The 23,872-nt window shown below is 36.3% G+C and overlaps 1 protein-coding gene across 5 annotated transcripts in view; it reads right to left on the bottom strand.

Moving 5' to 3' along the window:
• Positions 1-23,872, bottom strand: part of TNPO1 (transportin 1) — a 93,410-nt gene that overhangs the window by 13,795 nt on the left and 55,743 nt on the right. For all 5 annotated transcript variants that reach the window (XM_037032343.1, XM_037032344.1, XM_037032342.1 and 2 more), the window contains exons 8-20: positions 22,176-22,298; positions 20,493-20,611; positions 15,365-15,425; positions 14,796-14,964; positions 9,886-10,038; positions 8,916-9,141; positions 6,954-7,125; positions 5,625-5,711; positions 4,187-4,294; positions 3,897-4,055; positions 3,729-3,816; positions 1,766-1,864; positions 1,485-1,580 (exon numbers count right to left, since the gene is read on the bottom strand). In XM_037032343.1, the coding sequence (XP_036888238.1) occupies positions 1,485-1,580; positions 1,766-1,864; positions 3,729-3,816; positions 3,897-4,055; positions 4,187-4,294; positions 5,625-5,711; positions 6,954-7,125; positions 8,916-9,141; positions 9,886-10,038; positions 14,796-14,964; positions 15,365-15,425; positions 20,493-20,611; positions 22,176-22,298 (1,660 nt within the window). The remainder of the gene's footprint in view (positions 1-1,484; positions 1,581-1,765; positions 1,865-3,728; positions 3,817-3,896; positions 4,056-4,186; positions 4,295-5,624; positions 5,712-6,953; positions 7,126-8,915; positions 9,142-9,885; positions 10,039-14,795; positions 14,965-15,364; positions 15,426-20,492; positions 20,612-22,175; positions 22,299-23,872) is intronic.

Below are 23,872 nucleotides of genomic sequence, written 5' to 3'. Positions count from 1 at the left end.
TGATGGTCCATTGAAAAAGTTCAGTGTAGGATATACTAATTAGGAAAAAAGCAAGTAACTGCATATACTAAGGAATTGGCTTTATGAAATATTAAGATAATGGTGATTAGTTGCTAAAATTTATAAATATTAGCCATTGACAATAATTTTACTTAATAATTACCTCCTCCCCTTTTAGGTAAAAAAATAAAGAAAACATTTTCTACAGCCACTTGTATTAAGAGTAATCCAGTGAATGCCAAGTGTGTTTCTTAATCATATCATTTCAATTATTCAACTTGAAGGGTTTTATCAACTACTTTTCAATTTATTTAGGGGAGAATCATACTTAGAATATAATCTTATAGATAAAGCCAAATTTGTTAAAGGAACTATAACAAATTTACCAGCTGATATCCCACAAGAAACTTTAATATACATTACACTCAACATTTATTTGCAGTTATGCATTCACATTTAAAAATAAATAGGAAGTTTCTTTAGGTTCAACAGTAATTTTATAATGGCAAGTGTTCCAAATCTGAATGTCATGTATAGGTACTGCATTCTAAAGAGATAAAAACCTGACAAGATTCCATAACCATCCTACACATAGATTTTTGTACTTTGCAGCAAGAAAATCTGATTCACTTTATGATAAACAGTACCCATACAGCCAAACAGCCATATAACTGTTTAATAATTAAAAGATTTCCTTCCATACCAATAAACATCAATTTTAATCATATTAGGATACAATAAACTTCCCATAACTAAAAAATATAAATGAAAATGCCCTTGAAAACAAATTTTCTTATTTAGAAAACCTTTTTTTAATCCTTGTCCAGTATTTGGTAAGACCCTCAAAGACGATGAATATTGTACTAGAATTATCTTAGTACATAAAGAGATGGGTCTGATAGAAAACAAAATTGATCTTTTATCATTATTAGCAAAAGTCGAAGAAGGTGGAAAGAAATCACCCTGAAATGTGTTCTATAGTATGGAAGGTACTCTTTAACATAAACATGCTCTGAAATGCAAAAGAGAAACAAGCCTCCTGAATAAAAATCCAACAGGTACTGCCTAAGTTCCCAATTTGAAAGAAAGTATACAACAAAATAGAAAATACGTATGTATATGTGCCATTGCAAACCAATTAGTTACTACGCTGCAATCTACATTTGGCCACATTTTTACAGATGAAAAAAAATAATTACTTCCCAGCTCCCCATTACTACTGGAATTAATGTAAAAGTAAAATTCATATTGTTCCAAAGTTATGTTAGCTGGGGTCCATTAGAAGACACATTAAAACACAAGAATAGGGGAGAAAAGTGTTATGGAATGCAATTAAAAGAGTACATTTCATTAATGAGGATCCAAAATAGCTGTCAATAATAAACTAAGTTTCTAAAGCTAGCTTTGGTTTCTCTACGCATCTTAATTTAAAATTAAAAGGCAACTAATTTTCTCATCACCAAAACAGTTCAGTCATATGGTACCTGTATTCTCTAACAACGTCTTTGGTGTGTTGGGTCTGTTAATGATTTCTACAAGCTGGTGCAACACCATAGGAATATAAGGCTGCATCTCTATACCTAGATCATCCCCAAAAGAGAAAAACAAAAGAAAAACGTCAATGTTAAAATAGCAAATTTCTCCCTTTATTAACTGTGACATAAGCTATTTATAAATATATAAAACTCATTACAATTTAAAAACAACCCCCCCAAATTAAAACATCTAAAAATTTACACTTTTAAAGAAGAAAAAAAAATCTTACCCATTTGAATAGAGATTTCTCCAATTGCCCAAGTGGCATTATTGCAGACTGAAATGAACTCTGGATTTAGGTTGGTTCCCAATATTGGCATGAAATCAGCTAGGAAAAAAAGTTTTAAAAACTATGTAGTAAACTTATCAACAGCAGTGTATTGTGCTTTCAAGAAAATCTACTACGTGGAAACTGAAACGTAGGTAAGAAATAGCAGTATTTTAAAGGTGTTGGTAAATATTTATCTTAAGAAACTGAGAGAGGCACTATCTGAACTTTCCTACGAAGCAGACCAGAAAACATTAAGTTTTGGTATATTTCAGATATCATTAAAAGGAGTTGGTTGGAGTACTCTCTCATCACCAGACTGAGAAAACTCAAAAGAAAAGCATAACACATTAGAAATTTCTTGAGACCTAATTTCTCACATGCACAATTTTTAAAAAAGCAGTAATTTTGGTTTTTAAAATAACCTTTACCCTAGTGCTCAGATTGTGGTCTCTAAATATCATTTTCCATTTAACAGGAATAAAGGCTCTCAGAGAAACGTTTCACTGTAGGTAAAAGGCAGGAAATGTACCAAACAAACCTAGGCTATTTCATCACCCCAGAGAAAACTCAGGAGCCAACTTAAGCTCCCAATCCCTACAGGTAGAACAATTTGAGTTATCACTGAGTTCATACTGACACTCAAGAAATAAACACAAAAGCTAAACTCTGAAACATCAAATGGATACCTGTGGAGGATGCTGGGAATCAATTCATTATTTTGAAAACTGGTAAGGAAAACAATATCAAGCAATTACCTGCCTCTCCTATACGATGCATACCTCAGGAAAATTTGATATGGAAAATGTCTCTATATACGTATTTTCACTGCTATACAAAGAATTAGAATAGCATTTTTAAAACCCCTTAATTAACTAGTGGATCTAAGACCAGGGTTTCTTAATTTTAGCAATACTGACAATTGGGCCACCTCATTCTGGGTGTGTGGGTGGCGGGGGAATCTGCTGCACGCATTATAGGATGTTGAGCAACATCCTTTGCCTCTATGCACTACCAAGCAGAAACACAGCCTCAGTGTTAAACACAATGCAAATGTTCTGTGGGAGGGGGCTGAACAAAAATGGCCCTGGTTGAGAATTGATAGTTTAGAAAATAATAATCATGGCTGATAACATGAAAAAGAGAGAGAAGATTAGACACTGTACCTTCTAAAGAGGGGACGCATGACTGATCAAGTCTTGTAAAACAAGAATGCATCACACTTACCCTTAGGGTAGTCAGGCTTGAATTTGATAACTTGTTTTAATACATCATAATAATGTTACTACTCAAAGTTCAGAAGCATCATCTTGCAAACCGATCAGTGTCTCTCTTCCCTCCCCCAATAATGAATAAATAAAATCTTCAATGATGGGATACAGAAATGGGGAAAAACCCCCCAAAGTCCCATTTAATTCACGGGTTTTGACACAATTCAGGTTACATTATTCAAGGAATCCGTTATCTCCACAGAAGGCTAAGACAAATGCTATGCTATTAAAACAGAAATAAATCATTTACTTTTTAGGTAAATTGAAAAGTTTCCCATGATATCTGAAAACATATGTTGCTTTATCACGAGAAAACTTATTATTTCTGGGTACCTGCACTGGGGCGAAAAAAAACTATTCAAAAAGTATCCATAAGTTACGCATACAGTACACCGGGGCTTCAAAGGCAGGCATGTCCTTTACTCTAAATTAATGCTTTTCCAACTCTTCTCTAGGCACATGACTGCCTAACATGCTGCTGCCTAAAGGGTGAGTTCAAGAGAACGAGAACTTCATCCTGCCTGCTTCAACCAGAGCATCTTTAACAGTCAAATGTATGTTTATAAATATTGGGTTTCCGTGAAATCACATTTTAATAATAAAAATATAGCTGATGTTAAAAATCATATCATAGAAGTAGAAAATATTCATACCTATACAAGGCTTAACATGCTGAAAGCAAGCTTTTGTCAGATCACCTAGAAGGGCGAAGGAACTCTGTCGAACTTCTGGCATTTTATCCTACAAGAAATAAGAAGAAATTAACCCCAATGTGACCCAGAGAACCAGGTTTCAATTTGTTATAATTGAACCAGTCTCACCTGCATGCACTGATACATTAGTGTTAGAATGTTACTTCGGGCCACTAGCTGTTCAATGTTGCCTCCAAGTCCTTCAGCCAGGCCACTGAGTAAATCAAGAGCCACTATCATAAAATCTTTATCTGGAGCCTCATATTGATCTGGTTGAGCATTGTTCAGCTGAAATTAGACACATTTTTAAAAAAAACTTCCTTTAAATCAATCATTGAAATAGTTTGTATACATTATGCCTGTCCTTAGAAAAATATTTATGATGCCAAGAAGAAAGAGATACAAAAATATTTAAATACCATGGCTTGTGCAAGAGTCTTCTGCACTAGGTTTACACATCGCTGATATACAGGTTCACAGTATGGAAGGAAGCCAGACTGCAGGGCTGTGGCAACTGAAGATAGGCACTAGAAAAAAATAAAGTGCATGTGTGAAATTTCTGGGTATAGTTAACATTATAAGAAATGCTTGTATGTGTACTAATTAAGACTCTGGTTATTTCTGAGCTTGCTCTACTAGGCTATAGGAGCAGTTTCTTTCAAATCTCTCCTCTGCCTGCCATGTACTGCTGTTAAGCTTGCGGCCAGGGGAGGTCTCCTCAGGAAAAAAGTAAAAATGTTTCTATAATGAATGTTATCTTTCAAGAACAGATTAAGTGTATGCATTTCTCCCTCTCACTCCTCAAATGTAAGAGGTATATTTATTTATCCTCCCATCCTTGTCACTGCTATAGGTCAGGGTTTGAAATGATGTCAAACTCATTTTCACCTGCGGCCTCACAGTTGCCTTCAAAGGGCCGAATGTATTTTTAGAACTTTATAAATGTAACTACTCCTTAACTAGGGGCAAGGAGCTCGGTGCCGCCGGGTAGAACAAGGTGGAAGGCCGGATTTGGCCCTGCAGGCCTTATGTTTGCCACTTGACATATAGGTGAACTTTACTGGGCACATCCTGAGCCCCTGTCTGAAAAAAAAATTTAGCCATAACAACTCTTCTTATGTTGTTAGGCCCAGAATTAGTCATTTCCTTGGTCACAGAAGTTTTTACTTCTCTGGCTAGGGACAATCCATGGCAGAGGTGGTGACCCCTGAAATGACAGGGGGAATAAGAATGACAATGACTGAACTGGCTCTACCAATACAAAGTCATTTAGGTTTAAGTTACCAGATCTGGTAGTGTGTTCAGTTATTGAAATATCACATAAAATTTCAAACTAGACATAAAGGGTATAAAGTCTCTCCTTACTAACATTGAGTCCCAATGCCGATTCACCTACATGTGAGTATATGTATCTAATGTAATATTATATAAATATTTAATATTAGAATATTAAACTACAGTTTACCTTTGAACTACGTGGGGGTTTGGGGCACCAACCCCCTGGCACAATTGAATATGTGCATGTAACTTTGGTTCCAGGCCACACCTTAGAATATCAAAATCTCAGGACGCTCAAGTTCCCAATATAAAATGGGGCAGATCAATGTATCCAGCCACCCCTTCACATCCAGACTTCCAAATGTAAATCAGAAACAGTACAGGCATTTATGGGAAAATATCTGCGTGTAAGTGGACCCTCATGGTTCAAACCTGCATTACTCAAGGTTTAGCCACGGTTTGGCTATATATTTATATCAAGACATATGATTAAGGAGAGACAGAGGTACATGATGTAAAAAGACCTCCATAATTTATTATCAGTTAAGAAGAGCAGGTTGGAAAACATATATAGCATACCTCAAGTAAGGGGAAGAGATCTTTATCTTCATCCTTCAACATGTTCCATTTCTGGATCAGCGGAGGCATTAGCATCTGAATATATTCCTATATACAATGATGAAAAACACATGAAGCTCCACTATTATATGTAAACAAGTCCACTTTGAGTCTATGAAAATTAAAATCCATTTTTAGTAACTGTGTAAAATCATTACAGAATGTATTTTGAAACTCTCTTTGCACCTTTGAAGTTTTTATTTTGCCTATCTCTTTAACCTATACAATTTTTTTCTATTTTTAAGTCATATCCTTTTTGAAGCAAGATTTATACAAATATATAAAAATTACTTGATCACAATCTGGGATGAATCATTTAATCTTACTCTTAAGTTGTCTGAATTTTTTTAGTCCTGGGGCCTGTAACACGTAATATGATTCTACTTGTACAGTATGTCATAAAAGACAGATTTACCTTACAGAGGCATTTGTAGAAAAAGATTCACAATCATTTAAGTGTCCTTAATTAAACTAACCCATAAAATCAAGTAAATAAATGTAATAATGTGAACAAGGGGCACCAATGAGAAAAGGTCTAATCTAAGACATTCAGAAAAACACCCCCAAAACAAAGCCAAACCAAACCAACTCACATCACAAAGCAAACCCATTAACCGAGTTTTGCAAACCCATTGTATCAAGTTTTAAGTATAACTAATGAAGAGACAATTTCTTAGGACTTTCCATATAGCATTCATAAAGAAAATCTATTCTTCAGCAGGGAATTTTGAACCGTATTAAAATTTTAATATTATGGTTTAATTTTAAATACTAAATATTGGATTTAATATTTAAATCCAACCCCATTCTATTCTACTCTGAACACTACTAGAGACAGAGTGTGGCTCCCTAGTCATACTTCTGCTCTACCACTATTTACGTCTGTAAGCTATTACCTCAATTTCTAGTTTTATCTAGTGTATCCCCCATAGTTCTAAGTTCCAGTGAGAAAACAAAGGTGTCTAGATGTGATGCTCTAAAGCTAGTGTTTATAAAGTGGTAGATTAAAAAAAAACCAAACCCTTGAAATTAAGTAAAAGTTGTAAAAACTTTATAGAGTATATAACCTCTACCCCCTTTTCCTTTAGTTACTTTACAAAGTGCTATGCAACTGCCATGCCAAATACATATTTATTTTTTTAAATACTATTTAGGAAGTTAATACACTTTGCTGCCTTCTTAAAGTAGTAAAACCCTGTGTTGGTATCTCCCCAAAATTTTAACTTCCAAATACATGTTAACTTACTGATCGTAACCATGCTACATATTTTTTCCCATAATAATACTTACTGGTTTGTTTAAATGATGTCCTACTGAATCTGCTAATGTTCCTATGGCATCATAAAGAATGAGCAAGTTCTTATGTTGGTATTTGCTAAATGCGAAGACCAAAGTATCAAGTATGTAAGCAAGGTAAGGAACAAGTTCTGTACAAGCCTCCTCTTCAAGGGTAGCAAAGGCACTGTAATTAAAGAGAGCAAGAGAATAGTGTTGCAGAAAAGGAATAGTTGTAATGGAGATAGAAAACTAATTCTTTTTTTTAATTTAATTATTGTTCAAGTACAGAAAAGTAATTCTTTAAAGAATATCTATTTCCACTTTACATGCTTATCTCCTACTACATCACACCAGATGTTTATTTTTCTCACTTCTTTCCCATTCCTTATTACCTCTTTCAGAGAGACCTCACCTATGGGCATCTATTTAACTACAATGCTAAAATCTAAAACTAAAATATGTTGGTTTTTATATTCATTCATTCATTCATTCATTCATTCAACAAATTTCTTTGGTGTTTACTATTTAGTCGCTGAGTGCTAGGACATAGCAATGAGCAAAATACTGTTGCATTCTCAGAGAAATGAACTCTCATTTATACTTTTTCCTTCAGATGTATACCAAGGGTCACCAAATGACACAATAACACTTACGACTATTCTCTCTAAATAGGCTTTCTATTATAAAACACAAACAAACAATATGTATTGCATTCCTGGAAGCTGCTGAGAGATCTTGAGCATTGTCACCCTGAGAAAGTTACCTACTATATGAGGTAACTTTACGTGTTATCCTAACTTTGATAGTCATTCTACAATGTATACGCATATCAAATCATGTTGTATACTCTAACATATATGCAGTATTTGTCAATTATTCCTCAATAAGGTTAAAAAATGTTTCAGCCCACACTACATTAAGAGTGCAAAATACTTGTTTATTACAAATACCAAGCCTTACTTGCTTTAGGTATGTATGGCTACGCTCTATTAGAACAAATGTGCAAGAAAGAAAAAAAAAATCTCAAGTCTGAATGTAATGACTTCAATTTAGACCTAAACTTGTCCTGGCTCTTTCTTTCTTTCTAAAATTAAGGTTTGCATTATATTCTGTTCTACCAATTCAGGAATTTCCTAAAGATAATAGGCTTAAGCCACCTGTTAATGAAAGTCCTCTGTTCACTAGTAGTATGCACTAGTTATTTTGTTCACAGCACTTGCTATAAATCATATAGTTGTTTAGTACTCCCTGTTAGACTGTAAGTTCAGAGACGGCAAGAATGTAAGCCCAGCATTTAGAATATGCCTCACAATTAGTAGAGAGCTAAAAAAGTGCCAAATAAATATACTACAGGAAAACAAACATAATCTGTATCCTGCCCCCACTGAAAAAAAACCTTCAGTGCTATTAAACATCAAAGCCTCCTTGTTCAACTTTCATGTTAATAAGAATTAAAAACTCTTTCAGATAATTTTGCTTCAGATTTGGAGAAGTCCAACTCTACTTTCCTCTTGCTCCCCAAACTGGAATATTATTTGACTGCAACTGCTGGTCTGATGTAAAAACAAAACAGCCCCACACTGACAGAACAGCTACTTAAGTAGATACACTAAATGACAGACAGCAGGCTGCTGTGGGGCTGTCTGTGAAGTTACAGGAGTGGACCTACAGGCTAACAGGAATCTGCTCCAACCTTGCTATTGGGTCAAGAGTAGGAACTTCGTCCTCACATGTCCAGATGCCTGTGGGAATTAGTGTAAAAGATAACTCTACTGGTATCATAGCCACTGAGAAAACAAAACATTTAAGAAATAGCAGAGGTTGATGTCTATTAGTCACACTTGGATTTATAAAATCATTAAGGTGAAAGCTACAGATTAATAAAAAGCCCATTACAAGGTTGAAAATTAGTTTCCCATTGAAATACCCACCCCTCTCCCACACAGTTAACGGTTTGTTTCGAATCTGTCCCACCTGCAGGCAGCTTCTTGTACTCTCTTGTTGCTATCCAGGATACGCTTTAGCAATTCTGTCATTAATGGCTTCAGGTACGTGTCTGGGGGCTGGCTGACTACCCAGTGTGCATAGCGGCTCAGAGTCCAGCATGTTATGGAACGTACAAGAGCCTTTTTATCAGAGAGGCACTGAATAAGGTGAGGAATGAGTTCAGGCAAGTATGGAATCATGCCTTGCATGCAACCTAGAAAAAAAACAAACAACAGAAATCTTTTAGAAACTACTAAAATGTGGTTAAAACAAAACCATTTCAGTTGAATATTAAACTGACACATGCATTCATAAAAAATATTAAGATCTTCATTGTATTAAATATGCTGTAAGAAATAATCTGATCTAAAATATCAAAAACCGAAACAAGACCTAAATGCCCCTAAGCATCTTCCAGCAGGGTTAGGAAAGTTCATTTTATTTCTGCCACACAAATTAGAGACTTTTAGAGATGCTTTTAATATGCTTCATTTCTTCTAGACAGATATTTACAGTTAGAAAAGAATAACCTATAGAGAATGATGAGACTCTAACGACATTTCTTACACTTACATATAGAACAGTTATTTTTCTAGCAATGGGAATGCGTCTGACATCCGAGGCCTTGCCCTCTCATTCTGCTTCCTTTATCGTAACAGAAGCATTTGCAAACTATCTGGCTGGGGTTAGAAGTAGGCCTATGGCTGTTTAGTTAATAATTTTTAATCAGTTCAAAGTAAACACTTATTCTAAGATGGCTTTTGGATTCAAACATCCTTTGCAAGGTCAATGTGGATCACACAGTCTTCTCAAATTCACAGCAGCAACACAAGAGCAAAGTGTGTAAGTTCAGTGGTACTCTGTTCTTTCCCCGCAGAGTAACAATTCATTCAAGTAGCCTAGCCACATTAGTGGTAATTATTAAGGGCTTTACAGTTCAAATGTGACTGAGACTTACCTTCAGCAATTGCTCCTAAAACCAAGATGCCTGATTCTTTAACGACCCATTCATGATGAAAAAGTAATTCTTTCAAAAGGGGCAAAATATGTGGCAAAAGCTCATCACGATACACATTTGCAAGAACATCAAGGGCAGCAGCAGAACATTTTCCTAAGAAAATATATTTATCAAAAATATTACATTAATCTCTATTATCTTTTAGTTGTGTAAAATGAGTATCTGTTGTATGTACAACAATTTGTTCATATTTCTAGAGTTTCAAAGAATTCAATTAAATAAGCAGTCCTGTCACATGAAAAAATTCTGTTCACAAAGTACTTTTTTATAACCAAAAAATGCAAACTAATGATAAATTGTCACCAATATTTTTATAAATTTTATAAATTATAAAAGTCATCAAATACACGACACATAAAATATCCTGGAAAACTTTTTTTAAAAATATATTTTATTGATTATACCATTACAGTTGTTCTATTCCCCCCCTTCATTCCCCTCCACCCGCACACTCCCCCCCCCCATTCCCCCCCTTAGTTTATAACCACGTGTCTCAAGTTCTTTAGATTCTATATTTCCCCCACTATTCTCGCCCTCCCCCCTATCTATTTTCTACTTACCATCTATGCTATTTTCTGTGCCGTCTCCCCCCTTCTCCCCCTCCCACCCCCGTTTCTAACCCTCCATGTGTTCTTCATTTCTATGGTTCCACTCCTGATCTAGCTGTCCTCTTGGTTTGCTTTTGTTTTAGGTGTGGTTGTTAATAGCTGTGTGTTTGCTGTCCTTTCACTGTTAATATTTTTCATCTTCTTTTTCTTATATAAGTCCCTTTAGCATTTCATATAATAAGGGCTTAGTGATGATGAACTCCTTGAACTTGATCTTATCTGAGAAGCACTTTACCTGTCCTTCCATTCTAAATGAAAGTTTTGCTGGATAAAGCAATCTTGGCTGTAGGTCTTTGGATTTCATGACTTGGAATACTTCTTTCCAGCCCCTTCTTGCCTGTAAGGTCTCTTTTGAGAAATCTGCTGACAGTCTGATGGGTACTCCTTTGTAGGTGACTGTCCCCTTATCTCTTGCTGCTTCTAGGATTCTCTCCTTCATTTTGGTCTTGGCTAATGTAATTATGATGTGCCTTGGTGTGTTCCTTCTTGGGTCCAACTTCTTTGGCACTCTCTGAGCTTCCTGGATTTCCTGGAAGTCTATTTCCTTTGCCAGACTGGGGAAGTTCTCCTTTATTATTTGTTCAAATACATTTTCCATTCGTGTCTGTTTCTTTCCCCCTTCTGGTACCCCTATAATTCGGATGTTGGAATGTTTAAAGATGTCCTGGAGGTTCCTAAGCCTCTCCTCATTTTTTTGAGTTCTCATTTCTTCATTCCTTTCTGGTGGGATGTTTTGTTCTTCCTTCTGGTCCATTCCATTGATCTGAGTCCCAGTTTCCTTTCCATCACTATTGGTTTCCTGTGCATCTCCCTTCATTTCAATTAGTTTAGCCTTCATATGTTCCTCTAATTTGTGACTATGTTCCTCTAATTTGTGACTATAATCTACCAGTTCTGTGAGCATCCTGATAAAGTGTCTTGAATTGTGCTTCTGAGAGGCTGGCAATTTCTTGGTCGCTTAGAGTTATTGGCTGTGGGACTTTTGAGTTCTTCTTGCACCATCTTTTGGGCTGTTCGTGCCTGTTCCATAGCAGGATAAGAGCCCTAAAGTGTTCACTAGAACAGGGCAATTAAGTCGCTGGGTTGTGATGCTGTATGTGGGGGCGGGGTCAAAGAGGGACAATGGCTTCCCGTCTGCCGCCTGCCGCAGTCACCACTGTCACCAGGCCCACGCGTTTCGTTCCACTGCACGCGAGTGTGCCACCGCCGTCAGCCCTCCACCACTGGGTTCGCCCCCTGGGGCCTGCGTGGTCCGTCTCACTGTGTGAGAATGTTCGACTGCGGTCAGTCTGCCCCGCACCCCGACTGGTTCCAGGCTGCCTGTGCGCCTAGGTCGGGGGATCTGTCCTGCCCGACCCAGCTCCGCTGCTGGCTCCGCCTCTCTTACCATCCCCGTTGAACGGTTCGTAGTTGTCGGACTTCCGTATAATTCTGTTTTCTGGTCTTTGGGTGTGTCCTAGTTCTCCAAACCTTTGTTGTGTTCAAACTTGGTTGTGGGAGAAGGCACAGTGTTTCCACCTATGCCTCCATCTTGGCGGAAGTCCTACCCTGGAAAGCTTTCTTTACAGAGTAAGGCACCATTAAGTATCACACCACATATCAATTCAACTTTCATTCAACAAAATTTAGGAAGGACAAAAAATTTAAAAAGAACAATAATATAATTAAGCATCCAAATTTTTCCCAATGTGAACTAGGCATAAAGGTTAATCACACACTGTCAGACAACAGTAAAATCCTTTCTTTAAGAATGCCGGTATATTGGCCAGAAGTAACACTTATCAATCAATAAGGCCCTTGAGTTAAACTGTGCAGTAGATCCACAGAAATGAACATTATACTGCCACAAAACAGAATGAGATCTCTATGTACTCACACGGAATGGGCTATATTATGTATAGAAAAGAAGCATCAGAGCATGCGTAATCTGATTTTACTTTTGTAAAGTCAGCCTCCTTTCAGAAAAAAAGAAGACACAGCTTTAGCGGGGCAGCTCGGTTCGTGCAACGCCCCCCCGCACACTAGAAAGGCTGTGGGCTCCACCCCTGGGTAGGGCACGTGCAGGAGGCAACCAACTGCTGTTTCTCTCTCTCTAAAATCAATAAATACAGGGTCTAGCAGGACTAAGGCTTCCTTGAGTGTGCTGGTAGTGTAATTACATGGGTGTAATACTTTATAGTTTTAACCTGAACCTTTCACCTAAAACGTCATACGGTGTGCTTGAGTGTGATATTGTTGTTATGGAATTACATGCTGATGATTTTGTAATAGAAAAGGGGCATTCTTTGTGCTGGACCCTGTCTTTTCTCAGGTGAGAATAAAAACAAACAAAAAGAAGATATACATGTTTTTCTGTATGTATACAGAAAAACTTCTGGAAGGATATAAAGATGGGTGATACACGAAGAGAAAGTGCCCCTCACCAATAATGCAACCAATGTACATTACTTTTGAAGAGTTATCTACATTGTATTATAATGTTAATCCACCCTGTCCTCAACCTGAAAGTAGGGATACAGTGGGAAGTAATTTGTGATAGTGAGATTTGGGTTCCAATAACAGATATGCCCACCTAGCTATGTTGACCTTGGGCAAGTTTCTCTTTTTGCAGTTTCCTTACCTATGTAAAGCTGTTGGGAAGATTAAATGTGATATGCATGCCAAGTCCTTGGCCTAGAGCTGGGCACATTGGGAACGCTAAGTAACTGGTATTGTAGGAAACTAAATGGGCAGCGGAAGAATTAGCATCATCTAACCAAATAAATTACACAGTAAGGCTGATGATTCATGTCCTTAAACACTTCACGGTTAACTAGACATCTTGTGGTTTTGTTTCCCAGGGGACATCTGGCACTTTCTGGAGACTGTTGGTTAGAGAGAGAGAGAGAGAGAGAGAGAGAGAGAGAAAGAGAAAGAGAGTGTGAGTGTGTGGTGTGTGGTGTGTGGTGGTGGCGGCATCTACTGGGTAGAGGCAAGGTTGCTCAACATCCTATAAGGTGCAGAATAGTCCCCACAACAAAAAAATCACGTGGCCCAAAATGTCATTACTGCTGAGGCTGAGTAATCCTGAACTAGAGCAATGAACTTTAAAGAAAACAGTAAGCAAGCAAAACACAGGTGTCTAGGTTCCTCCCCAGAGTTACTTAATTACAGTGTGGCCCAAAGTGCCAGCTCAACAGATGATATGGATTTGCAGCTAAGTCTGAAAACTAACAGAGATTAAAAAAAACTATTTTGTAAGTCTGAATATGACAAAGCAATTTATGTTCATTTCAGAATTATCCAGGATAGTCAGTCAATTTGCATACAAATAATCACAAAGTAAGTTTATGTAAGGAAAAAAGAAAAAGTTCATGACCAATGTGCCTATTTTGTGGTATTAAACAAAAAAATACATAGCTTTTGAGCAATGACAGAGCTATCTTTAAAAAATCTAATGAACAGTAAGTACAAAAAGAGGTGTATCAGAAAAAAAGCAAACCAAAACGGTACATACTTCTGATATACTAGGATGGCCATAATAAAAAGGTTAACAATTGTCAGCAAGCAAGAACCTGCAACCTAAGGCACTGCTGGTGGGAAAGGAAGTGGTGCAGTCACTTTGGAAAACAGCCTGCAGTCTCTCAAAAGGTTAAACAGAGTTAGCAGGACCCAGTAATCCTACTCCTGGGCATATACCCAAGAAACTGAAAACGTAGGTCCACATGTACATTTAAAGACACGTTCACAGAATCACTACTCACAACAGCCAAAAGGGGGAAACAACAAAATATCAACAAGCTGTCCATGAACTGATAAATAAATGAATAAATGAGATGTGGTAAATCCATACAATGGATTATTTTTCTGAAATAAAAAGGAATAAAGTATTGATGCATGCCACAACATGGATGTATCTTGAAACAGGCTAAGTGAAAGAAGCCAGCCACAAAAGACCTTGTATCGCATGATCCCATTTATAGGAAATGTCCAGAAAAGGCAAAATCAACACGCAGAACACAGACTAGTAGTTGCTTAGGGCTGGGGGACTGGGAGAAAATGGGAACCGCTGATATGAGGATGGGGTTCTTTTCTGGTGTGATGAAATGTTCCAGAATTTACTGTGGTGATGGTTGCACATCTATAACTACATTAAAAGCTACTGAACAGTACTGTTTAATGGGTGAATTATATGGTATGTAAGTTATTTCCCAAGAAAGTGGTTATCAAAGCAGGCAACTGTCTTTTCCCTCTCCGACTTACTTAGATTCCAGTCAGAAATTGTATCATCATCATCAATTTCATCGTCGTCGTCATCTTCCTCTTCAATGCCATCTTCATCATGCTGCTGAGCCACTGTCCTCGATCGATGAAAACGTGGCCTTATATCCTGTTCACTATCAGGAATCGTTTCATCTTCTTCAACATCACCCTGTATTTTTTTAAAGAGAAAATTTTGGCAATACTCATTACAGGCTAATATATACAAAGGTGAAAGATCAGAATATCCAGATGGGGTCGGGCACAGGATTCTGAAGTATACCTTTTCTTTGTGAAGGAGAGAATAGATTACGCAAGACATGTTAACTATCAGGTACTTTAAAACACATATTGCCTTCCATCAGGCTAGTACAACCTGAGTACCTGAATCCCATTGAGATCCTATTTCAGCTATTTTAATGCTTCTATCTTTGAACTGTGTAGTGTATTACATATAACAGGAGCCCATTTACACAGGGTCTATTTTAAATAAATATTCTATTGGTTGAATTAAAAATTTTACTAAGTCAATAAAAATAATATTCCCTACTCACCAGAAATAGGTTCCTTACCTTAAGTAGGATAATATCTATATCTGAGTACTTCATGCCATTCACTAACACAGGAATCAACCTATTTCAAACAAAAAAATTCATGAAACAAAAATCTAAAGACCAACAAAATTAAGAAGTCTTAAACTTTTGTATATCAATAACACCAATGAGACAACCACCACTAATATTGTCTTAGAGCACATTTGTGCTGTATGCCCTTTTCAAAAGATGAGCGTTCCTAATATATATTGTAGTCTTTTCACAATTCATGCATGAGATCCACCAGGTAAGACTCTTAATGGAGATAAGATTAATAGTGCTTGGAAATAAAGATAATAAAAATACAGCAATTTCTTCCTAAGAATTTATCCCAAATATACCACCAATCATTCTCATTTTTTAAAGACCAATGTTCCTTGATACAATAACAAAAACATTAAGAAAAATCTAAATGTTCACCATTTGAGGCTTGGTTAAAGTAAATTACAGTAAAGTTAACAACAAACAAAAAAACCCAGGTGTATAGCACACATGGCAACATTTTCATTTGTGTTAAAATAGTATAATTTCCCATGTAATTATTTGTAAACACAAACTTTACTTATAGACTCTCTAGGCAGGATATATAAGAAACTGGTATCTTTGGAGAGGAAAGTGAGTAGGTGAAAAAGGGACAAATTTTTTCTTTTATTTCTAAATGTGTCACATTGTTACAATATGCCTGCATTTAGTATTTGTATTCCCTTTTTCTTTATGGGGGTGGGAGGAGGAGGTTGTTATATTTTGTTTTCCAAGTAATAATGATAAAAATACTATGCCAGTGGAAGTACAAACTGAGCTTCTAGAAGCAGATATGGATCACGTGACCCCTGACATTATGAACCAGGAGAGGGAGCCTAGCCAAGATGCTGCTGCTGAGACTGCCAGGGAAAATCACAGATGCTGAGGCTTTAGAGCAAACCAATGGTGGGCTCTCAAGCTGAGAGTGCAGGAAATGAAAACAGAACATCTATGCCAGTTTTAGAAAAATATATAACACATAAATATAGTTTTAAATTTAAGTATTGGGTTGCAACGAGACTATCCTTGAACTAATGACAAATTGACTGAAGTCAAACTTTTCCATTGTGCTGAATTTTTTCACTGAAACAAACTGATTTCCCCTCTCACTTAATGCCACAGAGGAGGGATGCTTCCCAAAAGTGAATGGGAAGTTTTGAGAAGTCTATTTCTGGAAACGTAAATGGTTTATATTCTTAAAAAGCTGGGTACGAATGTACCTATTTTCATTGTGGTAAGGATTCTCCCTTCTCTTTCCCAGGTCATGTCATTCCTCAATTCTTTTTTCATGTTATAAAGTCAAATAAGGAATCACTAGAATACAAGCATTATGTATTCTAATACATGTTAGAAAACTGAATATACTGAGTGGGGCAAGAGTGGGTTTACAGTTATTCATATGGAAAACAATACAATAATAAATAATAACACAAGAATATTAACTGTTCCACACACTCCCAAATGTAACCCTACTTTTGCCCCACCCTGTATAGGAAACACAAGACTGTATGAAGGAATGTGCATTATTACTGTGCAAAGTGTAGCTTGCCCTGACAGTCAGACATCATCTCTGCAACAGAAACAGAGTGGTGGTGGCACACTTTCTAGAATGCAAAATAAAAAACCCAAACCACACACCCACACCCACGTACCCCTTCAAAAACTACTCAACTTCTAGAAAACATCTATCTCTGGTGCTTTGAAAGTCTGTGTTGTAAGGAACGATGTAGATGATGCCATATACTACTTCATATGTTTGCTTATAACGACAGCTACCTACTCTTTTTAAGTTGAGAAAATTTATTTAAGGGAAGCTGAAGGGCCATTGTCAATCAGAAAAATTCATTTATATCTGTATTCCTCTTTATAGAAGAGAGTGTTTAAAATATAAAAAACTAAGTGTAAAAAAATTCAGTCAAAAGAATAATGCAAAAAAAGAAAAGTTCTATGGACAAAGTTATTATAGCCTTTGATAAAAAAAGGAAATTTAAATTCTCACTAAGAAAATAATCAGGGTATCATATCCAATCTTAAGTATTAGGTAGTCACTAAAACAGAACTATGATGTCTATAAACATGGAATTCCAGATATACTGGAATATTTATGATATCTAATTTAAAGAAATACCAAAACATGTAAAGTTAAAACAGTAACACCAATTCCTCTTGTAGCTGTGCCAGTTTTAAACTTTCACAGGTTTTCTTAAGCTTTGATGATCTGTTTTCTCATTGGCATATTACATATACCTGAAAGAGCCCACTGCAGATAAAAGGAATGAGAACACTTTGGAACTATTTAACAATGTCCACAGTCCTCTGCATCCAATATCTAACTTAATTTGTTCTGGGTGGCTTGGGGAAAGTATGATTAGGCAAAGAACCTCATACTCATGACTGCCCACTGTGATGACTGCCCACTCATGACTGCCCACTGTCCACTGCCTTACTGTAAGCTTACAGTAAGCACCCTCCTTATAACTAGTGAGTAAAGTATAATGATCTCCATTTTACATACAAGTAAACCAAGGCTCAGGGTTACACTATTTCAGGGTTACACTATTACACAGGTCCTGAATTTTAAGTAAACAGAAGAGTGAGAATTCAAAATCAGTTTGGTCTGACTACAATTTTCCTTTCCTGTATCACATGCAAGCAACTCTTACTCTATAATGTCTTTGGTTTTTGTTGAGGCCTTACTTCAAATACGTATGAAAACAATTTTGAGTAGAACTCTACAACCAATGAGATAATGCTGTAAGTCCTCATTAACTAAAGGAATACTAACAGAGAGACAGAAGCAGTGGGATTTAACATTTCCTGGATAGCTGTAAAATGTGCACTAGCCAAACTTTCATGTATGTTCAAAGTCCTTTTAAATTTAAAGTAGAAAAATAGTAACTTAGCAGCATAAATGTACAACATACCGAGACAGAATTTACAATACACAACCATATTTTGTAAGCCACAGACATTTTGCAGAGCTGGGTTCATTTGGATCACTAATAGTAAAATCATTTAGGATCTCTGCCAACAATTCAGAAAAATGGAGAGGACAGATGGCAGACTGTACAAATTCTGAGGGGTTAACATAACATGAGGTAAGGTAAAGAAGTGAAGACAATGAGCCCCATCTATTCCTCGAATCTTTTTAAGGAGGAACTGTGGCAAGTTAAAAAGTTATGGAGAAATGGGCAACAGAGAAGAGAAAGTTAAAAGAGAGAGAACATATCTGATGGAATGAGGTCTTGGAGGATTAAAAGAAAAAAAAAAAGCAATCCAAGACCATATAAATAAGAATCACTGCTCAGGAAGAGGACAACTCATTAAAATATATCTGTAAGTTTTGGGGCAAGATGCAGGGTCATCTGTTTTCCCAATAAAGCAGAATGCTCAAAATGAATGAGGAGAACTACAGAGAGTGATAAAGGTTTGAAAGTAGCTGCTCTAGTGACTGGAAAATAAAAGTTGACCTAGAGTAAGAAAAACTGACAGTGTGAACGGTCCGAAGATCATGGATTTCTATAGACATCAATCTTCCTGACAGAGTAATTTTTCCAGCAGTATTTAACAAAAGGTTTAATTAATTCAAGGCAGGGAAGATTCAGCATAGTTGGGGTTTTCAGATAGTACAATTAATTTGTAAACCATGATCTTTGTGCTAGATAAAATAATAAAAAGATCTGCAGAAAATAAGGGACTGTTAAAGCTGAGGAAGCAAAAAAAAAATTAGGTCAGAGAGTAAGGCACATGAGTTCAGGCACTGACCACATGAAATATGATGTGTCTAACGACTCTAATGCAAGGCAGCCCATTATTTTTGAACAGGTCTATTTTTAAGACGCCTTCTCCCCCCGAAGCTTCAAGTAGCCCTTAAAAACAAAAAACTATTTTTTAATACAGGATCGCCGAAAAGCAATGATGTCAATACCAACAATGAATGTCTACTTAAATATGTGTTGGACAATGGGTTAAATATTTTAACCTCAAGAGATTATTAATGTACAAGAACAAATGTGGGAAGAGTCAGAAAAGAAATGAAGATCTGCTTTACCAGAGAACAATACAATAATTGACGGTATAGTACTGGTTAAAAGAAAACAGAATAGACTATATTACCCAGAAACAAATAAAAGAATTTTATGCCACCCATCCCTTGTTACATTAGTGCTTTCTATGTGAGCTCATATCAATACAAAATGTATCACTCCATATATGATTCTGATTCCGAACCAAAACTTTTTTGCTCATACTTAAGAGTCTGGTTAACAGAGATAGGAAACACAAGTTCTTTTATTATGTTCTTTATATTAGCATCAGATTGACATGGATGTTCTCCACCATCACAATGCATTATTTCAATTAAAAATGAAAGCAGCCATGTTAAGTCAAACCCAGTTATGACTGGCAGAGTTGTTTAATGTTTGAAGTGCTGATTTTTTAAAGCCCTATATGTTTTAAAAATGTTTAGGTTTTATTAGTATAATGACAGAGCACCTCGCTGTGACTGTATATTATGATTATCTCCCAAATGTTACGTTAATAAAATAGCTCTTTAGTTTTTATAAAAAGTTAATACTGGTTTGTATGACTCTCAGAGTTAGATAATCCTATGCTAAGAAAAAGCGTATCATAAAAGTCGTGTAAGTTAGGGAAAAGAAGCAGTGGTATATAGATTTTATGAAGAAAACAAAATCCACTTGGTACATGATGTTATACTTTACTTCCAAATAAATTCCAGACAGACCAGAATAAAACATGTGGAACTGCTACTGCTTTCTTGGTGGGGAAAGAATTTATTGGGGGAAAAAAGTTAAATAACTGTATAAAAATAAGAACATCCAAGCACTGTGAACATCTAAAACACCCAAACTCCAGGAATAAAACATATTACAGTAAGTGATTACGACCTGTGCCCATTCAGATGGCTAAGATTAGGGAAGTTATAACCAGCGGCTGGTAGAAGTTGCGACTGATAGACTGATGATAATTCTAACTCCCTGATAATAGAAGCAACCTGAAAATATAAAAATGAGGAATTGCTGTTAAATTTAAGAACAAGGAAGCATTCATAAGATGGAACACTTACTTGGGAAGGTGCCTCACAAGCACATCTTTGCATATTGGTTGCTCTGCCAAAGTGAGCCAAAATTCACAGGCTTCTAGAGCAACGTTTTCATCTTGATCTTGGGTCCTCTGCAGCATGTACTGTAAACAAAGGAGCCGTAATGTTAGTCAGTTAAAATCATACAATTAAAATAAACCTCATACTATGTCAGCAGGTTAATAGTCCTTTGCTATGGCCTTGTACTTTATATTAATTTTCAACCCAGGGTTTAAATTAACAACAACCCAAAGAGAGCTTCCTAGTTAATTCTAAAATGCAGCCAAATTTAAGAACTGCCGCTTTAGAATACTGCCTAATGAAGCGTACAATGCATGCACTGTTTAGGTGCTTCTGTGTGGATGTGTTTTGTTCTATGAAACCACTGAGATTTTTAAAAATCTGAGTATTAATAATCAAACTTTAAGTCTTTGTAAAATTAGCAAAATCAAAAAACTCCATTAAACTTCTTAAAATGAAATCTTTTCATAAGTACTCAAGCTGTCTCCTGCAAGTACATGTTCCACATATTTAAGGATATATATATATATATATATATATATATATATATATATATATAAATACAATTACAAAAGTTATTTTTTAATTTGGAAAGAAGTAATGACATTTCTCAGTGCAATTATAATTTGTATTTTCCAACAAAATAGGTTTATCATGTTCTCTGAACACAGCAAGCCAAATTCACTCTTAGTTGGAAGAACATCTGACCCCAAATCTATCCAAAGGCACACTGTCTACTCTCTTTAAAAAACCCTTATGTGCAAAAACCAAATAAACAAAGTCACAAATGATTTCCCAAAGTACCTGGGACTCTGAGCTGGAGTTATGTGACATATTCTTCACATACATCCTCTGCTCCACTGAAACACCTCACATGGCAAAATGTGGCAACACAACAGGCGTGGCATGCCAACCCCTATTACATTTCACCACATCCCACTGCTGTGCCGAACACCGAAGAACCGCAGCACTACGATTAGGCTCCCCAGCTGTGACGTGGCCTTGGCAAGTGATGTGTTTCACTTTATGGGCAACTACAAACTCAGTAGTGAAACTTTCAACCAATTCCACCTGCTTCTTCTAAACACTTCATGGAGGGAATAGGCTCCTCAGAGAAAGTGTCATTTATCCCCCATATTACGCTGCTACATATCCTTATTTTTACAATGATCTTTTCTACTGTTTTAGAAAAGGAGAGAGGAATACCATACCATACCATATGGACCTCTAGAAGTGAGAGAGAGGAACTAGATTCATACTACTTAATCCACTTGCAAATTATTTTGTTCTAGTAATAGTTAACATCTTATTATTCTACCAGTTTACTGATCATTTATCCTAACTCATACCTAGTAAACACAAATAATCTAAATTTAATTTCCTAGTTATCCTGGTTAAAAGCTACCTACTACTTTAACTAATTTTTTCTCTTTAAAACATCTTAATAAAAGCAACCCATCTTAAAATATTTTAAATCTCATGAAAGAAAAGTAACCATAGAGAGAATTTATCCTTTTAAGACAATTGTTAACTATTTTTGTAGTCCCCACAAATGAGTTAAATAACACTAGAAAAGAGCAGTTTCACATTATGCAACGTGTGCCCGAGATTTCCGAGGGGAAGACCACGAGTGATCCTTTAAGTTACCTCAACTATATTATGCATGTGAGGAAGCAGGCGATCCATTCGAACTTCAAGCAACATCACAAGCGCCCGGCATACATTTTTCCGTACCTCTGGTTCTTCATCCCCAGCCAATGCAAAAAGATTCTATTGCATAGACAAGATTTGTTTCCTAGTTAAGTATTCTAATATATTAGAAAAGCTTATAAATAATGATCAGTTATATGCAAGTTGCTAATATTTAAAAATGCTAAGAAGTACAAATAAAGAATGAATTGGCCTATAATATTAGATTATAAAATAAGACAAACATAGAATGATAATTGCCAAAAATTATGATTTTGGTAAATGATCTAAAAACCATTCTTTCTGGTAGAGTATGACTGATTGTATTTTGAGGTCATTGTTTGTAAGAATAGAACCATGTCATTAGGACATAGGGACATTCATCCAGCTGGTCCAGAAATAGAGGCAATCATTAAAATAAAATCTGATCTATCCTTCAAAATTACTGTGTATCAAGAGATTAGCACTACCAACTCTGATTCTTAAGGAGGTAACAGGTGGAAGTTCAATAAAGCATCAATGATTGGGTAATTGTATGTACCAAGTTTCTAAAACGTAACCTTAAACAGCCAATGTTCACCAGGTCAACTCCTGAAAAAATAAGAGCAATCAATCCCACACTGTTTTTAACAAGTTTCTCTCTAAGGTTTTAAAAAATTGTCTGAAGTCACTTGCTAGCCAGTGGGGAGAATGTGAATCTGATCCATGGAATCATGAATAAGCCCACATTCACTTTACCGACAAGCCTCCACTAGCAGAACAGAGCCTCCAATATAGAGCTTACAAGTTGGAATGTGAGAAGAAATAAACCTCCCCACCCCACTACTGAAATTCTATTGTAAGTACGAAAACACACATACATTAAAAGCGGTAAAAACATCATAAAAAATAAAAATCCAATGTGCCTCATTGTCTTTTCCCAGGAAATCACAAAAATGTCTCCAAATAGATAAACCTAAAATCTTATTACAAGAAAGTGGTCAGAAAAATGAAGAAGTTCAATTATCAAATGACAGCATGTAAAGTACTGTTTCTAACACTTTATTGATTTTAGAGAAACATCAATTTTTGTTGTCCCACTTATGTACACATTCATTGGTTGATTCTTTTATGCGCCCTGACTGGTGATCAAACCCGCAACTTGAGCATATTGGACAATGCTCTGACCCAGTGGTCACCAACCTTTCTGGCGCTAGGGACCAGTTCTGCATAAGACAATTTTCCCATGGACCAAGGAAGGGTGGAGGGGATGGGTTTGGAATGATTCAAGTGCACTGCATTCAAGCCCAACTCCTGCTGTGTGGCCCAGTTCCTAACAGGCCCTGCAAACCAACTGAGCTACCTGGCCAGAGCGGTTTCTCACATTTTAAAATCTTTGATTTCCCCAAGTCCCCAGTGCTTTCAAAAGTCTATAGTTCCTCTTTTAACCAGACATATTTTACAAGGTCCCAGAAGAATACTGTTTATCCATCAGGTGCTGCTTTATACGTTAGATATACTTCTTTCATTAAATTTGATGTTGTCTTAATAGGAATACCGAGCTTTGCCAAGGTAGGTTATAGTCATATATTAGAAACTAATACACTTTCACCAATAATGTCAATCCTAGCACACAACATCAGCTCCTGATGAAAACACAGATAAATGAAGAAAAC

Source organism: Sturnira hondurensis, unplaced genomic scaffold, assembly GCF_014824575.4.
Source record: "Sturnira hondurensis isolate 20B ecotype Veracruz unplaced genomic scaffold, ASM1482457v3 Scaffold0021354, whole genome shotgun sequence".
Classification (NCBI taxonomy): domain Eukaryota; kingdom Metazoa; phylum Chordata; class Mammalia; order Chiroptera; family Phyllostomidae; genus Sturnira; species Sturnira hondurensis.
This window is presented reverse-complemented; position numbering and strand designations above follow the sequence as displayed.